The sequence below is a fragment of the Saccostrea cucullata genome, unplaced genomic scaffold, assembly GCF_032062105.1.
Source record: "Saccostrea cucullata isolate Sc308-1 unplaced genomic scaffold, CSIRO_AGI_Scuc_v1 ctg714, whole genome shotgun sequence".
Taxonomy (NCBI): Eukaryota; Metazoa; Mollusca; class Bivalvia; order Ostreida; family Ostreidae; genus Saccostrea; species Saccostrea cuccullata.
The window spans coordinates 158,042-177,519 of record NW_026926696.1 but is presented as its reverse complement, the minus strand read 5'-3'; the positions used below and the strand labels follow the sequence as shown (position 1 = coordinate 177,519).

Here is a 19,478-nt window from a genome sequence, read left to right as displayed (position 1 = left end):
AATGGACTTATAAAAGTTTGTTATTAAGCCAAACAGTAAGTCAGAAGTTGTTTTGTGGTAAAATTTCAGAGCATAACTTAAATGAAATCAACAAGATTTTTTTCCGTGTTGGTTACTTATCATAGTTGTGTACATTCTGTATGTAAATTAAAGTAAATATAGTAAGAAAATGCCATTTTTATTACATTGAAAATATTGCAATACATATCGCAATACATTTAAAAATATCGCAATATATCGCAATACGAATTCTCAGGCCAATACCCAGCCCTACTTATTATCTTAGGTTTTAAGGAGGCTCATTACACCCACAGTTTATTTTCGATTTCATTACAGCATCACTTATTATGTAGATGTCAAATATCCAAAATGAGGTATTGATATCATAAGGTTGTAGATTTCAACTCGAATTTCCTCCGTACGTACATGTCATTAGTAGAGCTCACCACTTTCGCTATGACACTGAACACTACTGTAAACCAACTTTCATTCGCGTGCAAAAAATATTCGCAAGTTTCGCGAACCACTTTAATTCGTGAATATTTATCGCCGTGAACCAGTTAGGTTGCTTTATATTGGTATAGAAAATGATCCTCAGTCGCGAAAATCAATCGTCGCGGATTGATTTAAAACTGACTGACCGCGAATAAAAGATGACGCGATTAATAGTTGGTTTACAGTACAGTACTTGTTTAGCAATGATTTGGCTGTTGTAATTTTTATTTTTTACTTAAATACAACCCTTCTTCGTTTATATATAACGATTTTTTAAAAACTTTTTTTTCATTCTTTATACACACGCATGCGCGGTCTTAGAGGGGGGGGGGGTTCAGAACCACCCCTGGAATTTGCAAGGTTTTTTATATATTAAAGCAAGAAAAAAGTCACGAATACTTAGAGTGTACTCTAGTGTTGATGTTTCGTAGATAATTATATATCGAAAATGACGTATGCCTTTTTACGAGTCAGTTTTAAGTCATATTGATTGTTGGACAATTACTTCAACACCAAGTTGTCCACGGATTTTTTTTTTTTGTTATGTCCCCATTATGAAAGGGAGCAAACGGCGGATGTGATCGGTCAGCAGGGGATGCTCACTATTCCTTGGCACCTGATCCCACCTCTGATGTTTTGGAAATTCATGTTTGCTCTGCTCCTACTTTGTAATGTTTTATGGACCATTGAGTTCGAGTATTATTCGTTATCTCGGCATCATAGTTTCTCCATTTCTCACTATCTTTAGCATTGCTCTTCAGATCTCCCCACGTTAGTTTGTGGTCCATCATTTCTTTTTCAACAGTCCTTTGCCAGGTTTCTTTGGCCTACCAGGTTTCCTCTTTCCTTTCGGTGTCCATCTAAGGGCTACTTTTGTCATGTTGTTGGCTGGCTTCCTCAACACATGCCCTATCCATCGCCATCTCCTTTTAGTCAACAAAGTTCTCATGTTGTCTGTGTTAGCCTTCTCATGGAGTTCCACATTTGTAATTTTGTTTGGCCAGAAAATCCTCATGATCTTTCTGAGGCATCCATTGTGGAAACTGGGAAGTTTGCATATGTCTCCTTCTGTCATTCTTCAACATTCTGCCCTGTAGAGTAGGACAGACAGTACATAGCTGTTATATATTCTTATTTTTGTCCCTCTACTTCTGTCATTTGTTTTCGAGATGTTCTTGAGGCTGATGAAGGAACCCCTAGCTTTGCTTAGCCTGGCCTTTAAATCCTTGTCTACACCCCCATCTGATGTTACTATGCTGCTTAGATAGGTAAATGTTGTTGTGTTGCTCAGGTCGTTTCCATCAACCTGTATTCTTGCCGGTTGTTTGGTGTTTAATGACATAACTTGAGTTTTCTTTGTATTGATCTTAGTCCAATTCTTTCTGCTTTTCACTGTAATTTTGATGTTTTACTTTTATTTCCCAATTACGAAAAGGAGCAAACGGCGGGTGTGATCGGTCAGCAGGGATGCTCACTATTCCTTGGCACCTGATCCCACCTCTGATGTTTTGGAGGTTTGCTCTGCTCCTATTTTGTAATGTTTAATGGACATTTGAGCTCGAATACTGTTTGTTATCTCGACATCATAGTTTCATCATTATTATGGCGTGACAAATTGCAATATTCGATTTTTTGCATTTGTTTTGTATACTAGTAGTTTTTTTGATTTGTATTGTATAATTTTTTCATTTGTATTGTATAATTTTTTACTTATCTATAACATACATGAGCTTATACAACGCTGCTATGCATTTACAAAAAAAAAATTTAAAACCCTGAAACATTTTTCTTCTAAATATTTGTAAAACAATGACTATGTTGCATCTAAAAATGCACTAAATAAAACACAATAAGAATGGTTGAATACTATTTCTGTTTTGTGTTTGGGGGATTTAGTTTCTTTCTGGCAATCTTTCAATTATCCAAAAATATCAACATATTGAAAATTCAGACAATATGTTGTTATTTTCTGCGTACGAAAATATGGCAGAAAGATACTAAAGATCTGAAAGGAAATATTCTGTAGCAATAGTATCTTTCGAAGGGTTCCTTGAAGTTGCCTGCCTATATCTCTTAGGGCGCGCTTTATTCGTTAAGGACATTAGATATGGGGTTCATTAATTTCACTTCGGAGGGTGTACTTTTTCCCTGACATACGGTTCATTACATTTAGAAGCATTTAAGAAATTTTACGAATCTAAAACAAAAGATCTTCGACTTAACGTAATGATATTTACAGTAACTATTTTACCCGTTTACTTAATAGCGTCTTTAGTTACAGTATTAGACCACAAAAAAACTTAAATAAGTGCAATGATTTAATCATCATATAGCAAAAGTCAATTAAATAAAGTATTTCCGCCATTTCAAACGAATTACATCTACCGGTTTCGTGTCATTTAATTACTTAAAGTTATACAATCCTTGTTATTAACCAGGGAAAAGTTTTGTTTTTAATTTTTAGACAAAGAAAGGGGGGACACTTTTAAAAAATGACTTTAATGAATCTATTTATTGTAGAACTAAGACCAATATGACTACTATTTTTCACCGAGAAACTTTATGAGCAGTCAACAAAAAGTGCAGTTTTTTACGAGGAAAAATATAGTATTGATGCACAGAGTTACCACTGTTTAAAAGGAAATAAAGGAAGTTAAAAAAAGCAAATCCTTCACGTTTTACAGTTTTGCAGAATGTGTACGATGTGATAAATTGCTATAAATTCCTTTCGCCTTTCTTTTGTAGATTTATTCCTTGATCAAAACAGGTGGAGCGAAGTGTCCGAAGAATGAAACATCTTGGAGGGAAAGATCGAAGATAATCTGCAACAATACTGGAAATCGTGTTTATCACTGTATTCCGACAATTGATTTGAATGCCATTTTAGAGGACTGCTTCATCTCTCAGTCAATACAGCCAAGTTTGTGCATAAAATATTAACCCCAAATTTAACCGATTAATTTCTGTTTTCAGAAGCTACCAATTATTTTGGATATTGTCAAATGTCATTGGAGCACACAGCAAATGTGACCGGTCAGCAGGGGATGCTCACTCCTCCATGGCACCTGATCCCACCTCTGATGTTTCAGAGGTCCGTGTTTGCTCTGCTCCTATTTTATATTGACTTATGGACTTTAAGATTTAATATTGTTCGTTATCTTCACATCCTTCTTTGTTTTCTTATCTAAAGATGATATCCATCACTTGACACTGAGATTTCTGAAATTCTGTTAATGAAATATTTGAAATATATCTTTCGAAACAAAATTAAAAAAAAATCGTTGGTAAGTAAAAACAGGTAGAGCACAGGGCCGTATAAAAATTGTGTTATTTTTAGGGCTTCTTCTGGGGATGGGTTTGGCGGGAGCGAACATGGATAATCATGCAACCAATGATTTATTTGTTCTCTACCCCCCCCCCCCCCCCCCCACACAGAGCTTTACGACGATCATCCCGATCAAGCCAGGATCTGAGAAGTTTTGGATCGGGGCGAATCGGTGCCGATCGGAGTCTAAATCTAGCATTTTGGCAAATTATGGTCTTCATTACGACCGTACTACGAAGCCTATTCGTCAAATGCGCTGCTAACACGCTTCTACTACGATGTTACACAGACCACTGCCGACCAGCGACCGCGTTTACTGTGTTTACGCTACGCTGCCGCTACGTGGCATGCAAGATTATACCACGACGCTACGCAGACCTACATGACTGTTCGACGATATCGCCACGGTGGTGCCGATCATATAACGATTTAATTACGCTTCTAGTACGATTTTGGTGATGATGTATGTAAATATCTTGCAAATGCAGATGTTTCTAGTACAATGATGCATATATCTTGCAACCGCAGATTTTTCACGGCCTTTACGTACCATGTGGTTTATAGGACATTCTCAATTGTAACTGTTACAAGATGTGAAAAGTTCGAAGTCTCAATTGCAAATGATCGTCAAGTTTATATAGTGTCAACCTTAATATGTAGTAGACAGATGATGATTGGTCAAATATCAGCTAGCACTATAAAAGCAAAATGCTCTCTGATTGGTCGTGGTATGATCGGCCTAAAGTCATTGTAGGTCTTCGTAGGATCTCCAGGAACGTAGAGAGATCGTAGTGGGATCGTTATAGGAGCGTACTTGAGAAGTTCCTACGCTTTTACTGCGCCTTTACTACGATCACGAAGATCTCTCCACGATGCTTCCGCGCTGCTTGTACGATTACGGCGCTTCTACTACGCTCTTTTTACGACGCAATTCTTTTTGGCCACGATTCCGCTACTCTTATTTTGAGCATGTTCAAAATAAGCGTGATGAGAGCGTGGAGCTCTCCGATCATGAAGACCCTACGACAAACATACTACGCTTAAGAAGACTCCACGATGTTTCTCCCGCGATTTGTCAGGATTGGCCACGTTTTCGGCTACGCTTTGATCGTAGGTGTGTGAACGGAGGGTAACTGCTGATCGATGATCGTTATTTACTTACCTGATTTAAGAAAAAATGTATCCTGACAACAAAGTTCCGTTATATCAAGTTTTGAGATCAGTCGAACTTCTTTTGCCAAAGTGAACAAAATATAGAATAAATTGAACAATCGAAGATGGAATAGATCCAGTATTTGTTAATGTTAGAATTTCAATTTAGCCGACTGTGTACACACTGCTAGTAATAAAGAATCAATCAATATTGTCTAACATGTATTAACTTGCTTTCATGCATAGAAATGATATTTCAAATTTTAATATTAATTTTTACAGATTTTTGTGCAGTTTACAATACTTACCTGAACAAAACTGGATTTGACCAAGAAAAATCTTGTAAAAATAGTTTTCTCGAGAGGTGTCCAAACAGCGTGTATCAATCGGATGAACTCTTTAAATGTAAGTCTTTCATTATTTGCTAAGGGAAACTGTATGGTAAATAGTTTAAACTCCATGTTCTAAATTTCAACATCATGCGTAATAAAACTCTTTACTTTGACAGATCCGTTATGTTTAGAAATAAATCCAGATGAGAAATGCTATGTTGCCGAGTCTTCCTGTCCACGTATACAAAGGTAAATATTTGCATAAGTCGCAGTTTAGGAGTTTACTTCTTTTGTTGACAGACATGTAAGTATATAGAACATATTTGTATAAAGCATTTATATCTTTTAAGTCTCAGTCATGCATTTAATATTGTCTGTGTGAAAGAAAATAAATCATGCTCTGATGCATGTAATAAGAGATGTTTTATTCTTTTTGTAGCACAGACGTTCATAATATAACTAATATTTTCACGGGTTGATAAACATTTATTGTCCCTGCAAGTACAAAATGCTTCTACCATGTTTATTCAAACAAAATGAATTCATTTACCATACATGTATATATATTGGATTCCGAAACTTAAAAAAAAATCTTTACAAAGATAAATTAAACTTTATCCTTAATACTTAAAAAGTAGATGTTTTGTTCTGTAAAAATGAAAAATATTTAAACTATAATTCAGATACTCAAAGTGAGATTTAATGTCAGTCCGTGCTCAGTGGTGTGTGCAGATTTTAGGAATTTGAATACACCCGGTGAAAATAAAAGAGGTCGTGCCCTGTTTACAAAAACAATTTACGTTTCCCAGTGTCAATTTGTCAAATTTTACTTTGTGAAAGTGCAAACGTGGGTCAATCAAACGCGTCCCGAAATTTGTAGTTTAAATAATTTCAAGATACTAGTAATTGTGTGCCCCTGTTATCGAAGATTTGGGGGTATATAGTTTTTGTCGTGTCCGTCTGTCTGTTTGTCCGCAAAATCTTTAATCTTGCCCATATCTTTTGTTTTAGTGGACTATGACTTTCATATTTTAGATCACGTTTATACGCCTTGTGATAAGTCCTTTCTTTGGGTACCACCAAATTTGACTTTTTGACCTCGACGTGAAGTTTGACACTCTTTAACACAAAAATTCCAATTTTTTACTTTGGCCATAACTTTTGAACGGTAAATTGTAGGACTTTCAAACTTTACATATGTATTCTTTATGACAAGACCTTTCGTTGGGTACCAACTACTTTGACCTTCAAGATTTACGTACTTAAAAGAACTTTTATCTCGGCCATAAAGACTATAGGGCTTTCATACTTCACATACGTAATCCTTGTGACAAGAACTTTCATTGGATACCAAAAACTTTGACCATTTGAAATGATTTTGGAATTGATTTGTGGGATTCGAACCGTAGCAATAAAAATCCGAAGAATCATACTGCTTTGAGACTAACGCGCTAACCACTATGCTACATGGCTCATGATGATTGTGGGTATTTAAATCATGTTTGTGATATGACCCTTGACTTAATGGACTTGAAGTATTTCTCGGAAATATGCAAATGTTTTACCATAAATGTGTACTTTTAAGGTGTAGTGGGTCTTCGCTCCATGTTTTTGTAAACCAAAAAATGTATATTTTATTGCAAACTTTTAGGATTATCTTTCAAAAAAAAAATGGAGCGAAGACCCACTCATATTTAAAAAAATTGGTAAAGTGTGAGAAAATGATCTTTTTTGTTCTTTTTAGTGAATGTATGCTTTTCCATAGGCATATATTTTCAGCTTTTGTGGGATTTTTGTAAATTGTAGAGATTTTACATATAGTATACTTTAATATTAGATGAAATATCAAATAAAATTTGGATATACACATGTAATTGATATTTAAGAAGAAGGGTGAACAAGGCAGACAGAATGCCAATAGCGTCGGATATTAAGAAATCATATTCAGTATGTGAATTGGGTATTTAAATTAACTTCTCATTATTAACATTTATGAAATTATGAGAAAAAAGTAACTTCTGAGAGAAAAGAAACTCGTAAAAAATTTTTCTTTTATAAAAATATAAGATGGTATTCGTGGGATTCGAACCCCTAGCAATAAAAATCTGAAGTATCATACTGCTTTGAGACTAACACGCTAACCACTATTCTACATGGCTCATGAATATTTCGGACATTTAAATCATGTTTGTGATATGACCCTTGACTTAATGGACTTGAAGTATTTTTCGGAAAGATGCGAATGTTTTGTCATAAAAGTGTCATTTTAAGGTATAGTGGGTCTTCGCTCCATGTTTTTGTAAACCAAAAAATGTATATTTTATTGCAAACTTTAAGGATTATCTTTCAAAAAAATGGAGGGAAGACCCACTCATATTGAAAAATTTTGTTAAAGTATGAGAAAATGATCGATTTTGTTCTTTTTAGTGCGTGTATGCTTTTTCGTAGGCAAATATTTTCAGTCTTGGTGAGATTTTTGTAAATTGTAGAGATTTTACATAAAGTATACATTAATATAAGATGAAATATCAAATAAAATTTGGATATAATTGAGACTAAATTTTTCATTTCTTATCTGTTGCATTATAGGCACTTCTTCCGCCTTATTCAACCACCTTTTTCACTTCTTATCTGTCGATCAATAGGCACTTTGCCCGCCTTTTCCCCACATCTTCTTTTTAGAGTATCTTAAGTCCTTTTAAAATGAATCCCAGATTTACTATATATTACTTTTTTAATTGGGTTATATATTTAGATTCAAGTGATTTAAAAGCGATTGTGTAACAAACAAAAACAGTTTTCAACAAATTCGAAAATCCAGACTATTTAATTGGCAAGATGTAATGGTATTTTGGTCTTGAGAGGAAAAACTGTATAACACAATGGAATAGACTAGATCTTCAAAATACAGTTATATAGTACTGAAAGGATAAAGAAACACACATTAAACTTTTGAGTTAAATTAAAACAATTCTTTCAAATATGTTTTCTAGCATTGTTATCATACATTTTAACTCATCTTTAATCAACAAGTTACCAAAATTTTGTGTGATTTTGACTGATAATTCCTGAGATATTGATATCAATATGCCGCCCCCCCCCCCCAAAATAAAACTAAAAAATCTTATATTCTCCCTTTTGCATCAGTAACAAACTTGATTTTCCTGTGCATTCAGTTCACCAGAGCATGTATCTTTTTCATAGCATTATTATTATTCAACCCTTCCGACGGCAGTCTGAGATTAGCTGTTTTATTCCAAAGCCAACAAATCCCCCCGCCCAATCGAATCCCACGAATGTTCGATTTAGAATAGAATGTACAAAACCCAGCAGGTTTGGTACACGTGAATATTTGTAAAAATGTCTCGACAAACACTAGCTACATTTTTTCAGTGTAACATGCTAAAAAAAATTACGCAAACGACGCATACGTGCGCGTTAGAGAGTAAAACCGACGTAAAGTGGCCAAGCTCGCGGCCCAAATTAGAGCGGAGAGTTTCTGTCAATTTAGGGTGGAAAAAATGAGTATGATTGCCTGCTGTATAAATATCAGTTTCAGTGAAAATGCGTTGACAATAACCGAGGTGGCATGATGAAAAGCCCAAACTTGTTGTGACGTTGTTACGCGCTAACGTCACCGTCATGGTTGGTTGGAAACGTTTTAAGATAACTATCTGACAACCCCCCAAAAAACTTATTTTGTTGAAAAGTTAAAAACAATCTGTATAGCAGCATGTTTTTGCCTTTTTATTAACTTATGCAATATTGAATTCAATTACTTAACCCACAGTAGCTTCCGCAATCATAGCACGATTGCATTATACCACGAAATAAATCAAGAAATTTATACTGACTGCAAATATGCAAAAACGATGTCTATAACTGTAATGCATCGTATGGCACTACAAAATTTTATCACAAATTAATCATCATTAGCATGCACGTGTTTTTCACTTTTTATCATTTCCCTTACGTGACACAATAGATTTCATGGTTGAGTAGTTTTTAGCAATTTTAGTGCAAAGTAACCAAAATACACATTTGACCAATTTTCATAGTTTTCGGCCACATAGTCAAAAATTTTCCCCATATTATGTTCTTATGCGTTTCTGTTTCCTTTCAGTATACTTTAGGTGCTTTTTAGTTTGTTGGTGTGTAGGTCTAAATTTTAGACTTTTACATCTGCTGCGAAAGTTCTTATTTAAGTTATCTATATTTCAGAATAAATGGTGCAAGAGATCCGCCTTCTTACAGAGTGTTGATTGTGATGCTGATATCAACTACAATGTTAATGATATGAAAGAAGACTACATTGGTTTTAACAAAAAATTCTGCCTGTCTATAAAAATAATCTCCGGTGCATATTCTTAAAGATTTGTTCGGAATCTGTCTCCTAGCAGTACACTAGACTACACGGTCATTGAGAATAGAAGTGAGATAAAGTTATTTGGACATTAGTTTTTAACAGGAGATTGTTATCAATACACGTTGTAAAGAAATTATGATTTATAAATCTCATTTTACAACAACTCTTAAACTAACGTTACTGCCCTAAGTGACGAAATATTAATATAGAAAGCACAAAGAAATTCACTTTGATATGGATACCCACTTCCGCCCCAGCCCGGGGTTGAACTCTCCTAGCAGTACAGGAACAACGCGCTAAACCGCTCGGCTGTCTAGGCAAGTCAAAAAACTTGCTTTCGAAGAGTCTCTTGGGGTTACCTACGAGGATTGTTCGAAAAGTTCGTGGACGATGTCAATCTTCGCTATACTACTTTCTAGAAATCTAATATGAGCACAATATATCATATGTAACAATTCCTTTTTGTTTTTTGATGTGAAAAGTTTTATTCCATTCGATTTAATAGAAATCAATTTACTTTATTTTAAAACCAACATGGTTTGTATCCACGTGCACAGAGCACACTCAACGGCAATGTAACGTCAAAATCAAAGCGTCAAGAATTCCTCAAAATTACTATCCCTCATACATTTCAAACAGTATAGTCTAATACTCACTTATCAAAAACCATATCTATCACTTGACAGTTGTATAAATTATTTTTTTTAATTTCATTTATCACTAAACGGTACTTTCACAAGATTAGCAGTTCTGAAGCGCCGATATGTTTTTTGCTGCATTTTATAGAGAATATGACTACAGACTTTTTAAGTGTATTGTTTGCAAATTAGTAAATTTTGACCTGCTCAGCGATCTGAGTTTTTCTTTTTTTTTAAGTGGATAAGTCTGAAATAATCCATGATATTTTTAATCATTTTAGTACAAATCATTTGAATTTATTGTTAAAATATTTCTAATTTAGAGAACATATGACGTTAAATAAAGAAAGATATCACAGAAGTCCACGAACTTTCCCAAGATTGAAGAACCCTCGTAATTCAAAAAAAAATCCTTTACATATTTAGCACTAGCTTTTTTGTCTCAGTGATAAATGCGACAAAATTTTGATGTAAATGTTATTCACTGGCAATGCAAATATTTTAACCGAGTCAGAAACCAAACTGATATTAAGTGTGACAAAATTTTCCACAAAGAACGAGGGCGCTTTTGATTTGCATTCGGCAGGAATCTGGGCGTTATTGAAAAGTGAAAATTTTATGGACACGTCAGATGAAATTTTAACATAACTTTTATTTTTCGGGTTCCTGTGCAACAGGAAAGGAAAATATTTTCCTTAAATCGAGCTTTGATTGCTTAAAACATAACTTGAAAATTGGCCAGATCAGACATTTGGTACAAAATGGTAAATTTTTAAACACGTTTTTCTAATAATTTTCTATCTCTGGGTCTTCTCTCCATGATTTTAAAACGTAATTTGTGTGTATTTTAATTCAAAGAAACGAATACACTTTTTTAAAAAATGGAGAGAAGACCCAGAGACCACGAAAAATGAACTTATCCCCCAAAAATCCAAATGTGTGAATGTGGTGCTTCTTTGTCCTTTTAAAATCATTAGTATATGTGTATCGTTGATAGCTCAGTAAGTTGGGCTACCTGTTCATTGCACTCGATACGAAAATTTTTGGTTCGAGACTGGCATGGGGCGTTAATTTTTTCGATGCAAACAACCATTTATTTTGTCAGTTTCCTTTTACGTACTGAAATATCAAAATTTTGAATTAGATAAAGTTTGGTTCAGTTTGGTTCTCGAGCAAAATCAATTCTAATCTTCTATTCAATAATGTACATGTATATGTATCAAGCATCTATGCATATTTTAGGTGTTTATTTTTTGTGAAACATTACTATGATATAGTACCCTCAAGGAAAAACGGACATAAATGTTACAATTTCACAATGTCTTTCAAGCTAAATGAAAAAAAACTGTGGACGTGTTTGTAAAGTCTGACCAGCTATGTTCAGCCAACCAAATCATGGATATTTAAACTATAAATGTTTCGTACAAATGATTCCTGCAGATCACTCGCCAAATGCCCCCATCTTCTTTTGATAACGACACTTCATGGCAAGGATTTTAAGCATTTCAAGGGAAATTGATATAAAGATTTCAATGCATTTTGTGGGTTATTTCTTGTAACTTTTGTATACACTAATGTGAATATATTCTGAAAGTAGGTATTGTTTATTTTTTTAAAATGATTAAAAAATATTATTTAAGAGTTAGTTTAATTTTAATTTTTTTCTTTGCTTAGTTGAATATTTTTGAAAATTGAATTTTAATGTAAAAAATTACCAGCACATGATATTTGTTTAAACAAATTTTATGTATTTTCATGGGGGGGGGGGGGGGGGGGGGTTAATATCCAGATTTCAACATTTTTACATTTTACTTGTTACCACCTCTTGATTTCGATCACGACAAAATCAGTTAAATAGTGCTCGTAGTTTAAATCAAGCTAGCAAAAAACTGGTACAACTAATAATAAAAAAAATAAACTTTTTCGATACATTATTTTATCGTAATTAATTTCTCCTTCTAACTCTGCAAGAATTATTGATATTTTCAGTATTAACGAAATTATGAATGTTTGTTTACACTTTACTCGTTTGTCTCATAGACTGGCATGTAGAAATGCGTATATGCCGTGAAAGGGGTTGAAACATATTCTGTATTGTTCATGGGGATAATACTTTCTATTAAACTTGATCGTAAATGGCGCATGTTCTCTTCTATGGCAGCTGATCCAAACATTAGAATACTCAAAAACGAAATTACTTTTTTTAAAATTTTATTTCTTTTATTTGAATCCAGTTGTACCACAATTGTACACATTTCTGTTTAATTTTTACTTGTGCTAAATTGAGTTGTTTTACAATGAGAGTTTTACGAATTGTGAATATTTTGTCCATTTTTTGGTATTCAATGTATAACGACGACATTTTGTACCTAATAAATTAATGATCGGATATTTTTAATCATGATAGCATTTAAAAGATGTTACTAAATTAAGATGTTCTACCAAGGAAATGACAAAATTTTGATTATTTTCAATTTAATTGCACTTTGAATTTTACATTGAAGTCTATGGGCAGCGCATGTTTTTATCGAATATTGTAAAAAGCAATTCGAATTTCAAACAAATCTCTTGATGAAAATATGCATAAACTCCCTCTTTATTAAACTAAGACATAAAATAAATTATTTACTGCAGAAATTTTGAAAAAATCAAAAATTTTCAAAAATTTTCATAACTTTCAAAAACTTTTAACGTGAAAAATGACTGTCTGCTTACATGTAATCAGTCTTGTGAATTTGGTTCATCTCGCTTTTATTTTTATCTAGCAATGTGTTTTAACTAGTTTAAAATTATTTAAAATCGTTCAAAATCCCTTCGTTTTACATTGAATACCTTAAGTGACTTTCAGAAATAGCATTTCATTGACTCATGTAGTATGTATATATATGCTGTTTCAAAGATTTGGGAATTTATAGTTTTTAGCTCACCTGAGCCGAAGGCTCAAGTGAGCTTTTCTGATCAAAATTTGTCCGTTGTCTGTCGTTGTCGTCGTCGTTGTTGTCGTTAACTTTTCACATTTTCATCTTCTTCTCAAGAACCACTGGGCCAATTACAACCAAACTTGCTACAAAGTATCGTCGGGTAAAGGGGATTCAAGTTTGTACAAATCAAGGGCCAGACCGTTTTCCAAGGGGAGATAATTATGAATTAGAGAAAAAATAATGGCATTTTAAAAAAATCTTCTTAAGAAACACTGGGCCAGGAAAGATGAAACTCATGTAGAATTATCCTCGGGTAGTGTAGATTCAAGTTTGTTCAAATCATGACCCCCGGGGCTAGGGTGGGGCCAAAATGGACGATCAAAGTTTTAAATAGGAAAATATAGGTAAAATCTTTAAAAAGAACCATTGGGCCAGGAAAGATGAAACTCATGTTGAATCTTCCCCAGGTAGTTTACATTCAAATTTGTTCAAATCATGACCCCTGGGGGTAAGGTTGGGCCACAATGGCCGATCAAATTTTTAAATAGGAATATATATAGGGAAATCTTTAAAAATATTCTTCTCGAGTACTGCAAAGCCATAATTAGTGATATTTTTATGGAAGGTTCTCAAATACTGTAGATTCCAGTAAGTTTGTTCAAATTATAACCCCCAGGGACATGGTTGAGCCACAATGGGGGATCCAAGTTTTAAATTAAAAAATATTTTTTAAAATCTTTTTCGAAAGAATTGCAAAGCCATGAATAGTGATATTTATATGGATGCATCCTCAGGTAGTGTAAAATTTGTTCAGATCATAACCTCCAAGGGTAGGGAAGGGTCTCAATGGTGGATCAAAGTTTTACAAAGGAAAATAAAGGGGAAAATATCAAAAACAGAATAGCTATGTTAAGTCATATTGACACGTAAACATCCTCAAGTATTGACGATTTAAATTTGTTCAAATCATGAGTAACCTTTAGGGTAGGGAAGGAAACAATGGGGAGTCGAATTCAATTTATTACAAAGTAATATATATAAACAAAATGTTGAAAAAAAATCTATAAAAATCTTTCTCTCAAGAAGTTATATGAAGAATTGATATGGAGGCATTCTCAAGCAGTATTATAATTCAAGCCTCCCTCCCCCATCCCCTCTGTAAACTTTTCAATTCTTTTCTGATTTCTGCGTTTTCCTTGCCGATGTGCTCAGGTGAGCGAGGTGGCCCATGGGCCTCTTGATCAGTACTATTCTCAATTGTACAAATAAATTTTAATTGGTGGAAGCGAGTGTTTCGTGTTTACCTTTCCTTGTATGTGTGTATTCCTTGTGACAAGACATTTCCTTATATATCAACGTGTGTAATCCCTGAACTCTTGGCATTATTAATTGCAATTTTCTCAATTTTGGCGTTTCTTTCCAAACTTTATCATTGGCCATGTTTGATAGTAGGTCACAAGTTCATTCATTGAAATAAGAAAATATTTTTTGAATTATGTACCTTGATATTGTAGTTTGACCTTTTGCGAAACCTTAATCTTTAAAGGGTCACATTTTTGAAGTTTTTTTTGGGGGGGGGGGGGGTGTAGTATCGATGTTGTAGAATTTCCCCCATAGCCAGCTTTCCCCCCGGAAATCGTACTCTAGAGTAGGATTTTCCCACGAGGGGAAATCTCACACCAGAGCCAAATTTCCCCCCTCTTTCTTTCTCAGAGTAGAATTTCCCCCTTGTTTGAAAGTCAATATAAACCACAGACGCAAATTTTTTATGAAAAAAAGATAAACTACAAACGTGATTTTTAAAAAGATAAATGAATGGGTTTTTTTTCATTTAAGGTTAGACGTGTACACGTTCATAAATATATATGTCCTGTTCCCCTTGGTATTATATAAAAAAAATTATTTATATTTGTCATTCTCTTCTGATTTCTACATTGTTTTCAAAACGTTTTTGGGTACAAGTACACGCAAAATTGTGATATAGGCCATCCAAGAGATTATCCATTAGGGTTATATAACGAATTTGACCCTAGGTATCCTGTCCAAATGTCTGGTAAGGTACCCTATTTTTTGTGAGGAAACTTTTTACCTTTACTTCAATGACACTTTCTTAGAAAAAATTATATATTTTTGACGAATGTGTCGTCTGACCTTAATGTTGTAAGATTTTTCAAAGCATATATTTCAAATCATGGAATCTTAGCCAAAATATATCATGGAATCGTAGCCAAAATATACCTGGTAGCATTCAAAAGAAACGTAAATATTCTCAAAATATGATGAAACAAACAAAAAATGGATGTCTGGATTGGTATATATTTTTGGACCTATTTTGGTTGTAAGTGATAAACTCTCTAAAACATTTTAAAAGAAATAGTGAACTTACTATGGTTTTTGTCAAATTAAATCTCCTTAGATCCCATTATTGTGAAGCTTTTAATGAAAATTTAAGAGTCAGTAGTAATATTCAAAATATTTGACAAAAGTCAGTATCATCTGTCATAAACAATGTTCTTTTTTCAGCAGTTTTCAGAGTTTGAACGAAAAAATGTAAGTATGGAATGAAAATTACAAAAGTTTTAAATCTATATTTAATTAATAATTATTATTCTAACATTTGATAAATGGCTAAAATTTTATTTTGCACTTGGGTTAAGCTATGAAAATAATTTATTTGATTTCAAAAAATTTGTATAAGAATTCATGTCATTTTTCGTATACGTACGAGGGTTGTTAGAAAAGTTCACGGACACATTATATTACGGAAAAGCTATCGTGTACTGTGAAGTATGACCTATGTCTGATCAAATTCCTACATTTTGTTTATTAGTATGTACAAAATCAGGTCCATTTACTAAAATCTTTAAAACATTACAACGATTTTTACTATGAAGTCATGGGATTCACGGAGATTAGGAAATTTTCATAAGCATGCCTGCAGATTTCAACCCATTAAGCTTTATCGCAGTTCAATAAATCTTTCGTTTAAGATTTTTCTTATCTTTTTCTACTGTAGATTTTAATATCTATATCAAGACACGTTACTTTTGTACTATAATGCCTTTTGTACTGATTCGGATTGTACCGATTCGGGTATTATTGAGATCTTTAGAAAAAAGTATATGCAGTTAATCGATCAGGAATGGAAACTATGCAAATTCATATATGCACAACGTCCATGCGATAAGAGGGTATTGAAGTATCGATGTAGTTAATCATTCAAAATCTTAATCCTTCCATTCTTATGAAGCTACAACCATTTGAAAACTTTTGTCCTTTATATGTAGGAAATTCCCGACAGCATCTTGAACATTTTAATCTCTTTAGACATTTTCCTCTCTGCACACATAATTTTTACGTAGTACAGTGCTCCATGACGCTCAATGACGTTCCGATTTTTGGCTTTGTTTTGGCTATAAAACAGTCATATACCCTCCAATTTAATTCAAAATTTCTTCCCGCGACGTTTCATGAATACTTTAGCGACAGGTAGAATATCATAAATCTCTTTGCGCTACAATTGTGTATTTTTTTTATTTTAATAAAGAGTCTTTGTGATGTAAACGTGCCAAAATGGAGCATGCTCCGTGAAGCAAGTTTTATCAAAATAAAAAAGCTGTATATTTGTCAATGATCACCGTAGAGCACCAAATTCTTGTATATTTATTTGAAAATAGGTTAAGATTTTATCTGGAAATTTGGACCGGTTTCGTAGAAATAGCGCGCTCACAATAGAACTTGTCCGCGAACTTTTCTAAACCCCTCGTATGTTCAATACATCTGGTGACCATTTTGAAAAATGGACACTTGTAGCAATGTGCCACCGGTTCCCCCTCAAAACATAAGTAGAGCAATAATATTTCATTGGGAAGAAAATTGGTTCTGGGGAAAATCGCACTTTATATCTTAGTATAAATAACACAAAGTAGGATCCCTCCCCCGAAAATTGACTCTAGTGTAGAATTTCCGTTGGGGAAATTCTACTCTAAAGCCAGTTTTCCTGGGGGGAAATCCTACTCTAGAGCCAGTTTTCCGGCGGGGGGGGGGGGGGGGGGGAGATTTTAGGGGGGAAAGCCTACTTAACAAGACCGGTATATTGGGACATTTCTTTCATTAAGACATAATTAATATTTCTTTTGTCATTTGACTTGTCTATGTACGGTGGTATATTTAGGACACGCAATTATTTTTTTTTAAATACCAGAATAAAATTATCTTGTGAAAACGACATAATTATCTTGTGAAAACGAGATATTATCTTGTGAAAACGACTTATTATCCATGTTATCTAGCTTGTGAAAACGAGTTATTATCTTGTGAAAACGACTTATTATCTAGCTTGTGAAAACGAGTTATTATCTTGTGAAAACGACTTATTATCTTGTGAAAACGAGATATTATCTTGTGAAAACGAGAAATTATCTTGTAAAAACGACTTATTATCTTGTGAAAACGAGATAATATATTGTGAAAACGAGATATTATCTAGTGAAAACGAGATATCATCTTGTGAAAACGACTTATTATCTTGTGAAAACGACATAATATCTTGTGAAAACGAGATAATATCTTGTGAAAACGAGATAATTATCTTGTGAAAACGAGATAATATCTTGTGAAAATGAGATATTATCTTGTGAAAACGAGATATTATCTTGTGAAAACGACTTATTATCTTGTGAAAACGACTTATCTTGTGAAAACGACTTATTATCTTGTGAAAACGACATATTATCTTGTGAAGACAACAAAATATAATAAGTCGTTTTCACAAGATAATATGTCGTTTTCACAAGATAATATCTCGTGAAGTCTTAAGACTGGCCACCCACATCATCGACGTCATTGTCGTCATCAACATCATTATCCTTCTGATGTACACCTTAGCTTGGTGCTAAAATATTAATCCTCCTTTATCAGATGATATTATTTATAATGATTATTACACCCCCCGCTTGAAAAGTATAGTAATCGTTAATTCCGTCCGTCCATCTGTTACGCTTTGGGGTATCCATCTCTTATCCGCAACTCCTCTTATGCCACTGAATGAAATTTAATGAAACTCTCACAGAATCTTTATTACATATTGCCATTGTGCACCTCCTATTTTAATTTTTGATCCATCACATATTTTGGGTTTCCCATAGCAAAACATGGACACTGCTATTTATACACATATGGGAGGCGGGGGGTATCATTTAGTGAGCCCATTGCTCACAGTACCTCTAGTTTATTCTAAACCAGATGAACACCCGCGCAAGCGGGCAATTTATTTTATATACATAGTTACCATTTACAACAGAAAATATATTGTCGTTGTCAATTGTAGTTTCTACTGACAGACTACAGGCTTATAGAAGGAAGAAATACTTTATTCAAAATCCCGCTTGATGTAGATTTACGTCACCATCCCCAACTACTTTTTGTGAAAACTTCAAAATGAAAAATTTCTTTAATTGACGTTTATGTGAAACCTCATACAATGTTATGGATATTGTACTTCAGATGTTCTTATTTCATTTTCATGAAGGATAAAAGCATGCAGCGAATATACACAATTAACAAATAAATTAATTTTGGGGGTCGTGCATAGGCCGAGTAATTGATACAAAAGACTTTTTTTAGAAAACAAAAAAAAAACTTAAATATATTTTTTAAAGCACAAATCTTTACAGCTTTAATTGTATTTGAACAATACCTTATTCGTAAGTTTTTCTCTTTTAATATTGTATTCTTTTAATATTGTACTCGTATTTAAAGCAAGTTAATTACAAAGTACAAATTTTACGTCACTGAGGTTCGTTGCCATGATGCTTTCAGTAAGGAAAATACAATTTTACTGATAAGAAAAACATACATGTTAGTTACATATACGAGGGTTGTTCGAAAAGTTCGAAGACAGATGCGATAAAATTAATACTACGAAGCTTATGCTTACAAAAACTTTTTTGGGAACATAAAAACAACAAAAGTCAGAAAGATGTTGAAAATTCACCGACCAGGATAAAGAATTCCGAGATTTTTGCCACGGGAAGAAAAATTCATACGATAGAGGAGGTGAATGAGCTTTATAAAAAAGTGAGCATTGACTCTGTTTCGGCGGAGGCAGATCATCGCATCTTAATTTATAGATTCATAGACAACTCAGGAAAGTTACAGGAAAGCTACTGGGATGGAGGTGCACATGGGGCAGGTCGCCGCCTGTTGAAGTACATGCAATCTAACGAAATAGTTAACGTCGGAATTGTG

At 33.6% G+C, this 19,478-nt stretch overlaps 1 protein-coding gene across 1 annotated transcript; it reads left to right on the top strand.

The window, feature by feature from the left end:
* Positions 1–1,664: 1,664 nt before the first annotated feature.
* On the top strand, positions 1,665–9,662 carry LOC134272449 (uncharacterized). Its single transcript, XM_062754679.1, has 5 exons — positions 1,665–1,742; positions 3,241–3,415; positions 5,255–5,377; positions 5,481–5,553; positions 9,526–9,662. Exons 1-5 carry the CDS (start codon positions 1,665–1,667, stop codon positions 9,602–9,604), a joined length of 528 nt encoding a protein of 175 aa, XP_062610663.1. The 3' UTR covers positions 9,605–9,662.
* Positions 9,663–19,478: the final 9,816 nt, after the last annotated feature.